General features: G+C 53.1%; 1 protein-coding gene across 2 annotated transcripts in view; it reads right to left on the minus strand.

Annotated features, from left to right (window-relative positions):
- FCGRT (Fc gamma receptor and transporter) overlaps nucleotides 1-490 on the minus strand; it is a 6050-nt gene extending 5560 nt beyond the window's left edge. Inside the window, exon 1 of one of the 2 annotated variants that reach the window (XM_027776469.1) lies at nucleotides 55-490. In XM_027776469.1, coding sequence (XP_027632270.1) covers nucleotides 55-475 — 421 coding nt within the window. In that variant the 5' untranslated portion in view covers nucleotides 476-490. The remainder of the gene's footprint in view (nucleotides 1-54) is intronic. The other variant, XM_006160141.3, reaches the window with a different exon arrangement.
- Between the last annotated feature and the right edge of the window lie 7763 nt (nucleotides 491-8253).

Here is an 8253-nt window from a genome sequence, read left to right on the forward strand (position 1 = left end):
CCCGAGCCTCCGACCCCAGCCCCCCACCCGGGTGTGGGGCCCCGGCCCGCTCGCGGCAGCCACGTTCGCTCCCCGCCTGCAGCCCTGGCCGGCTCCCGTGACCGGGGACCCCAGTTCCTCTCTCATATCCTGTCGGGAGACAGCTCCAGGACTCCAAGAACTGCGACCCCGCCTTCCAGCTGAAGGCACACCCCGCCCGGCCCAGCCCCTGTTTGTCTGCAGACTTTTGCCTTCTACTTGTCCGTTCTCTTTGGCCTCCGCTGCGCGTTTTCAGGTGGAAGGTGTCGCTGCAGAAAGCACTCCCGACAGCGGGGTGGGGGGCTGAACCTGGCACCTCTGCGGCCCTCCCAGCCCCTGCTGTAACCCAAGCTCTCCACGGCCTGGAATCCCCCGCCAGGCCTCTCTGAAGTGTCCCCTTACAACCTGCCTGCGGCTGTGGCTGTGACCTCGGTGACCACACGGTCCCAGCCGCCATGCGGAGGCCTCTTGTCTGCTGCCTTGAGCTCAGACTCCCTTCTTGTGTTTTTTGTTGTTCTATTTTTAGTTTTGCTCTGGCGTGTATATGCTTGCCGGACAGAGACAAGAGAGACAGTGAGAAATCACCCCGGGGATGGCCAGACGGCCCACCTTCTCCTCCAGTCTCCTCTCAGCAGTTTGGGCACACAGGCACGTCCGCATGTCTGAAGCCACCTGGTCTGAGACCAGCCCTGTCGAGGGCCAGGTGGGACCGTCCTGCCTCGACCACCACGCCCCAGCCGGCCCCACAGGGCTCCGGTGTCATTTAGTGCACTCATGGTACCAGGCCTTGTCACTGCGTCTGACTCAGAATCCATGCCCCGGAGCAGAACCCCGGGTGAAACGGCCCCTCCTCCCCGGCCCCACAACCACCCTTCTGATCTCTGTCTCTACCATTTCATATTACATATTTATTTATTCTTTAGTTTTTGCTATAGGAAGTATGTGCTCACTGGAGAAAGAGACAGAGACAGAGAGAATCTGAGAAATCACCCACCAGAGGGTGCAACCGCTCCTCCTCCAGGGATTTTGGGCGTCAAGTCCAGGCAGGACTCAAACATGGAGTTGGCTATGTGGGATCCAGCCAGTTTAACCACCATTGGCTATATATTACTTATTAAATTTTATTTTATTATTATTATTATTTTAAAATCTGACAGAGAAAGAGAGAGAGGGAGAGTGAGAAAGCAAGCCGCCAGGCCTGAGACTTGAACTGTGGTTGGTCATTTACGAGTCCAGCGCCTCAACCACCACCTGCCGGCCCCCTGCATATATATTTAAAGTATATGTATTTATTTCTTCCATAAGAGAGAGAAACACAGGGAGACTGGCACCCCAACAAGGTCCCTGCTCTTGATCACTCCAGTCCCAGCCGGCCTGGGTCACGGCCATGCTCGCAGTGTGCCGGTGCTCAGGGGAGTCCTGGTTGCCGGCCTGGAAGCCTGATGACCGTCGCCCTGCGGTGACCACCGCCCTCTGTCCTGCTGGGTACCCCAGCCTAGTTCTAGTCCCGAGTCCAGCTCCAGTGTCTCCAGGCCCCCCTGAAGCTCGTGCACCCACCTTTCCTGCTCGGAGGGCCTGGCACGAGCCTGTGTGCAGGTTCTGAGTCCCTCCAAGCTGTCCCCGAGCCCCTGGCATGGCGACGCCGTGCCCTGCCCTAAGGTGCCCCAGAGCTCTCCTGCGTGTCTGCCCTAGCCCCGCTGGGACTTTCCTATTACGGCTGTGCCTTCACGGTCCGGAGCCCTGCAGGAGCCAGAGCATTAGGCCCTCAGCCCATGCTCCTCGGTCCCTTGCAGCTTGCAGAACGGCCTTCAGGAGCCTACACCAAAGTCCCCTGGCGCCAGCCACCGTGTCCCCAGGACCCTGCTGACTGAGCCCTCAGTGCGGACGGCCTTCTCTGCACCTGCTCCGGCAGCCACAGAGCAGCTGGCCACTGCCCCTCCCCCGCCTGTTCTGAGTCCTACAGTTTCGGAACCTCTCCTGGTTCTGTCACCAGGGTCCCTCTCCAGATCCTTCCAGACCCTTCCAGACTCAGAACCTCCGTAAGAACAGACGTGTCGGTAGGTGGGTGGCTGGCCAGGTGGGCATACAACAGGGAAGAAGGGAGGAGGTGGACGACAGGCAGGCAGGCAGACAGATGGCTGGACGGATGGGTGACTGACGGATACACAGAACGAACAGGCAGACAGACGTGCACTGGCAACCGGGCGGTCACATGAACAGCTGGACAAGACAGACTCACAGTCAGATTCGCAGTAGTCACACAGACACCTAGAAACAGGAAGCCTGGCGGCTCACCCAGGACAGCTGTCGCACCCCCACCCGGCGGCTGGTCTTCCGCATCTCCTAGGACCCTGCTCCTAGGCCCCTCCCCGGCCCTCAGTGGGCTACAGGGCGGTGCCCTCATCCCTGCCCACCGCCTGCCCTGCGGAAACTCAGACACTCCTGGAGAGGGCCCTGAGGTCCCATCACACAGCTTGGTGTCCTTTTGGATGCCCTGGTCCTGCTCCACTGGCCCCAGGACCCCATTAAACTTTGGGGTTCTCTGTTGCCCCCTGAGTCCTGCTAACCAGCCGGCCTTCCACCTCCCACTGTGCCCCGGCCCAAGCAGGCTGCTGGAACAGTCGTCCTGTAATGACCTTTGGATCTTGTCAAAAAGTCTGTTGGGGGACCAGCAGGTGGTGTGGTGGATAAGGGCACAGGATTCCCACATGGCCAACCACGGTTCAAGTCCCGGACCTGGTGGCTTGCTTTCTCACTTTCCCTTTCTCTCTCTCTCTCTCATCAAATAAAGAAAAAAAAAAAATAACAAATGGAAATAAATGAATAAATAATTCTTTTAAAAAAAAAAAGTCTGTTGGGGGCCAGCAGGTGGCATGATGGTTAAAGGCGTTGGTTTTCCACATGGTCGACCAGGGTTTGAGTCCTAGACCTGGCAGCTTACTTTCTCACTTTCCTTTCTCTCTGTCTCTGGTCAAATTAAAATGATAATAATAATAGTAATAACAAATGGAATTAAATAAATAATTCTATATATTTTTTTAAAGTCTGTTGGTTCTTGATAAAATGTCCCTAGGACCCCCCTTCCTGCCCCCCCAGTGGTCGGACATACCCTGGATCCTGCTAAAATGGGTCCAGTCTTCCCTCCCATGGCCTCGAGGATTGCTATCCTAGCGTCTGGGCGTTCCCACTGAATCTCTGGGCCCTGGGCCCTACCATGAAATCTTCCGAGTCCAGCTAAAAAGTACAGGGGGATGGGGGGCAGCAGGTGGAGTGGTGTTTAAGGTGCTGGACTCCCACATGGCTGACTGGTTTGGGTCCCAGATCCGGTGGCTTGCTTTCTCACTTTCTCTCTCTGGTGAGCACACGTGCCTTGTGACAAATTAAAAGCTTATGATAATGATAAATACAATTAATAAATAATTCTCTTTTTTATGGATTATTTTAGGGAACAGCAATTGGCAATAATGGCTATGTCTCTGGACTCCCATGTAGTCAACCGCAGTTCGAGTCCTGGACCTGGTGGCTTAAACTCACGTCGGGCACATGTGCGTGCATGCCCAAGATCCCGAGAGGAGAATGGAGGAGAAGGGATTGTGGCGTGGCCATCTGCCCTGGGGGGTGATTTCTCACTTTCTGTCTTTCTGTCTCTCTCTGGTGAGCGCACGCGCCCTATAGCAAAAACCTCTCAAAAAAAAAAAATATATATATATACCAAGGGGATCAGATTGGTATAACAGTTATGGAACTGGACCTGCATGGGAGGGCATAGGTTCACATCCTGAGACCTCCATCCCTACACCAGGTGCATGCAGCCTGCTGAAGACTGAGCATGCACAGTTGTGTGAAGACTCTGCTGGGGGTGCCTCTTTCTTGGAAAATAAATACATTTAAAAAAAAATTACCAGGGCTGGCAGGTGGCATGGTGGTTAAGGGCGCCGGACTCCTACATGGCTGACCATGGTTCGAGTCCCGGACCTGGTGGCTTGCTTTCTCACTTCCCCCCTGTCACTCTGTCACTCTCTGGTCATATTTAAATAAATAAATAAAGTTAAATAAAAGAACTCTTGGCTTTTTAAGAATTGTTTAATTTTATTTATTCATTCATTTATTTTAATTTGACCAGAGACACATACTCAGAGAGAGAGAATGAAAGTGAGAAAGCAAGTCACCAGGTCCAGGACTGGAACCGTGGCTGACCATGTGGGAGTATTCAGCATCTTAACCACCATGCCAACTGCTGGTCACTAAATAAAATAATTCTTTTTTTTTTTTAATAAAATAATTCTTAAAAAATGAAAAATACTGGGGACCAGCAGGTGGCTTGGTGGTTAAGGCACTGGACACTCCCACATGGCTGACCACAGTTCAAGTCTTGGACCTGGTGGCTTGGTTTCTCCCTTTCCCTCTCTTTCTCTGTCTCTCTCTGATCAAACTGGAAAATAATAATAAATAAAGTTAAATAAAATAATTCTTTTTTTTTTTTAATAAAATAATTCTTAAAAAAAAGAAAAAGAAAAAGGGACCAGCAGTTAGCATAATGGCTATGTCTCTGGACTCCCATGTAGTCGACTGTGGTTCATGTCCCGGACCTGGTGGCTTAAACTCACGCCAGGCGCATGCGTGCCCAAGATCCCGAGAGGAGAACGGAGGAGAAGGGATTGCGGTGTGGCCATCCCCCCTTGGGGGCGATTTCTCGCTTTCTGTCTCTCTGTCTTTCTGGCGCGTGCATGTGCCCTATAGCAAAAACCTCTCCAAAAGAAGAAAACAAAAAGACCTCAAAGCCCCTTCTTTAATGTTCACTGAGAATCCCTTCTAGATGCTCTGGGCCCTGTGGTGTTTCCAGGGGCCGTGAAAGTGTCCCTACCTGTCTCTCTCCTAGAACATCCTCAGTGTTCTGTCCTGAGGATCCCTGACTAGCCCCTCTCAACTGCCCTTGGGGGGTCCTCCTGCTACCATGTCCGCAGGGCTCACTTAGAACACCCTTTGGCTCTCCGCTGGGCTCCCGGAATCCGGCGTAATGTCTATTATGATGTCATTATAATGCCTATTATGTCTATTATTGTCTATTATAATGCTTTTTAAAAAAATAATATAACATACATTGGGAACCAGCAGTTAGCGTAATGGCTATGTCGCTGGACTCCCACGTAGTCAACTGCGGTTCGCGTCCCGGACCCGGTGGCTTAAAACTCACACCAGGTGCGTGTGCGTGCGTGCCCAAGATCCCGAGAGGAGAATGGAGGAGAAGGGATTGCGGCGTGACCATCCCCTCTGGGGGGTGATTTCTCACTTTCTCTCTCTATGTCTCTCTCTGTCTGGCGAGTGCACGCGCCCTATAGCAAAAAAAAAAACCTCTCCAAAAAAAATAAATTAATTAAAAATAAAAAATAATATAACGTACATTATCATCTATTACAATGTCTGGGTTTTTTTTTTTTTTTTGAGAGTTTTTTGCTATAGGGTGTGTGCGCTCGCCAGAGACAGAGAGAGACAGAGAGACAGAAAGCGAGAAATCACCCCCCAGGGCAGATGGCCACGCCACAATCCCTTCTCCTCCATTCTCCTCTCGGGATCTTGGGCATGCACGCACACATGCACAGCGTGAATTTAAGTCACCGGGTCCGAGGCTCGAACCGCGGACGACTAAGTGGGAGTCCAGCGACATAGCCATTACGCCAACTGCTGGTCCCTATAATGTCTGTTAAACATCTACTACTGACTATTACGATGTCTGTTACAGAGCAGCACAGGCTCCACGACTGGCAGGGCCCAGTGGGAAGTGAAAAACCCTAGCTTCCCTCTCCAGGATCATGGGGGCTCAAGCAGAGCTTACTTGAAAGCCCTGAGCCCCTGGAACAGCCCCCTGAGCTTCCGTACCCGCACTGTAGCGCCCCCTACTGGCCCCGGGAGGCAATCACACTTGAGTTCCAAACCTCACACCGGACTCTCCCAAGTCCACCCCTCCAAGCCTCGGTTTCTTCTTCTGTGGGGCGGGGACAGTCGGCGAGTCCCAGGCTTAGACTCTGCCCTGGAGGGACACCCGCAGTAGCAGCAGCTGGACTCAAGGCCCCCTGCCAGGTGTTCCCCCAGCTGGTCAGCCCTCAGGGACCGGGTCCTAGCTGTGCCTTGCTCACGCTTACACCCGTCCCCGGGGCTAGCACAGGAAACTTGCAGGATGAACAAAGGCCCGGATGGGCCACCTTGGCTTGGTTTGATGTGCCCATAAAATGTCCTCAGTGGGGGGAACCAGCACTTAGCGTAATGGCTATGTCGCTGGACTCCCACGTAGTCGACCGCAGTTCACGTCCCGGACCCGGTGGCTTAAAACTCACGCCGGGCGCGTGTGCGTGCATGCCCAAGCTCCCAAGAGGAGAATGGAGGAGAAGGGATTGCGGCGCGACCATCCCCCCTGGGGGGGCGATTTCTCGCTTTCTGTCTCTATGTCTCTCTCTCTGTCTGTCTGGCGAGCGCACGCGCCCTACAGTGAAAACCTCTCCAAAAAAAAAAAAAGAAAAAAAAAATGTCCTCAGTGGGGGCCAGGCGGTGGCCCAGCAGAAATGCACAACGCTCCCTGAGGAAGCTTCTGGGTTCGCATGCGCAGGCCTCCCTGAGTCCGTGAGGCATGTGCCCATGGTCCTGGGTGGACTGAGCCTTCATGACCCTGCTGGGGTACTCTCTCGCGCTGTTTCTGAAACAAAAACAAAAAAATGTCTGTGGCATCCTGCTACAGTGCTCCAGCGGGATCTACCCGACGCTGAGGCAAACAGGTGTCGGTATATAATACGTAGAGGGGGCCCACCGCAGGGTTGGACCCCCGTCCTCCCACACGGGGCTCAGGGCAGAGCCAACACACGGCAGAGCCACGCAGAAAGCCCCCGACTAGAGAGAGAGAGAGGGAAAGTGAGAAAGCAAGTGTGAGTGCAGGCCTTGAACTGCAGTCGGCCACGTGGGCGTCCAGGGTTCTTAACCACCACACCACCTGCCGGCCCCTCTTTTACATTTTTTTAAAGTTTTTGCTTTAGGGTGTGTGCACTCCTCAGAGAGAGACAGCAAAAAGAAAGTGAAAAATTACGCCCTCAAAGGGACAGCCAAGTGGCAAATCCTTCTCCTCCATTCTCCTCCTGGGACTTTGGGTACACATGCATATGCCCAGCGTGATTTCAAGCTGCCGGTCTGAGGCTTGAACCGTGGTTGACCATATAGGAGTCCAGCTACTTAATCACTACGCCACCTGCTGGCTCCCCGTATCATATATTCTATAAATACATAAACACATATAGCCATCAGCTGGCTACAGTATAAGCGGGCATTGCAACTGTACACAGCGACAGAGCCCCTCACAGGACAGTTGTAGCACAGTAACTCCAGGGATGCAACCTTGGCCAGGCCGGCTGTGACTGCACCCCTGCCCTGCCGGCGATGGCGTGCAGGGCAGCACACAGTAGGCTAAGATGGAGGCCTGCCCTGCCATCACCATGAGCCTGCTGCAGGACTGTGCCCAGAGCTAGTCTCCCTGTGAAATGGCAACACCTCTGAAGCTGCCATGCCAACCTTCCATTTCAAATAGCAATTCTTGGGACCAGAAGATGGCGCAATGGCTATGTCACTGGACGCACACGTAGTCGACCGTGGTTCAAGTCTCAGATCCAGTGGCTCAAACTCACGCTGGGCCATGCGCATGTGAACCCAAGATCCCAAGAGGAGAATGGAGGGGAAGGGATTGAGGTGTGGCCCTCCCCCCGGGTGGGTAATTTCTTACTTTCTGTCTCTGTCTTTCTGGCGAGCACACGCGCCCTATAGCAAAAAGACCTCTCCAAAAAAAGAAAGAAAAGAAAGAGCAATTCTGGGGACCAGCAGGTGGCATGGTAGTTAAAGGTGCTGGACTCCCACACGGCTGATCGCAGTTGGAGTTCTAGACCTGGCCGTTTGCTTTCTCTCTCTCTCTCTCTTTCACTCTGTCTCTGTCCCTCTCGGGTAAAATTTAAATAAATAAATACAATTAAAATAATTTAAAAACATTTTTTAAAAGAGGTTTTTGCAACAGGACGCATGCACTTGCCAGAAAGAGAGAGACAGAGAGACAGAAAGCGAGAAATCATCCCCCAGGAGGGCTAGCAACACTGCAATTCTTTCTCCTCCATTCTCCTTTCAAGATCTTGGGCATGGGGAACCAGCAGTTAGTGTAATGGCTATGTCGCTGGACTCCCACGTAGTCGACCGCGGTTCGCGTCTCGG

This window comes from Tupaia chinensis, unplaced genomic scaffold (assembly GCF_000334495.1).
Source record: "Tupaia chinensis unplaced genomic scaffold, TupChi_1.0 Scaffold000673_1, whole genome shotgun sequence".
Taxonomy (NCBI): Eukaryota; Metazoa; Chordata; class Mammalia; order Scandentia; family Tupaiidae; genus Tupaia; species Tupaia belangeri.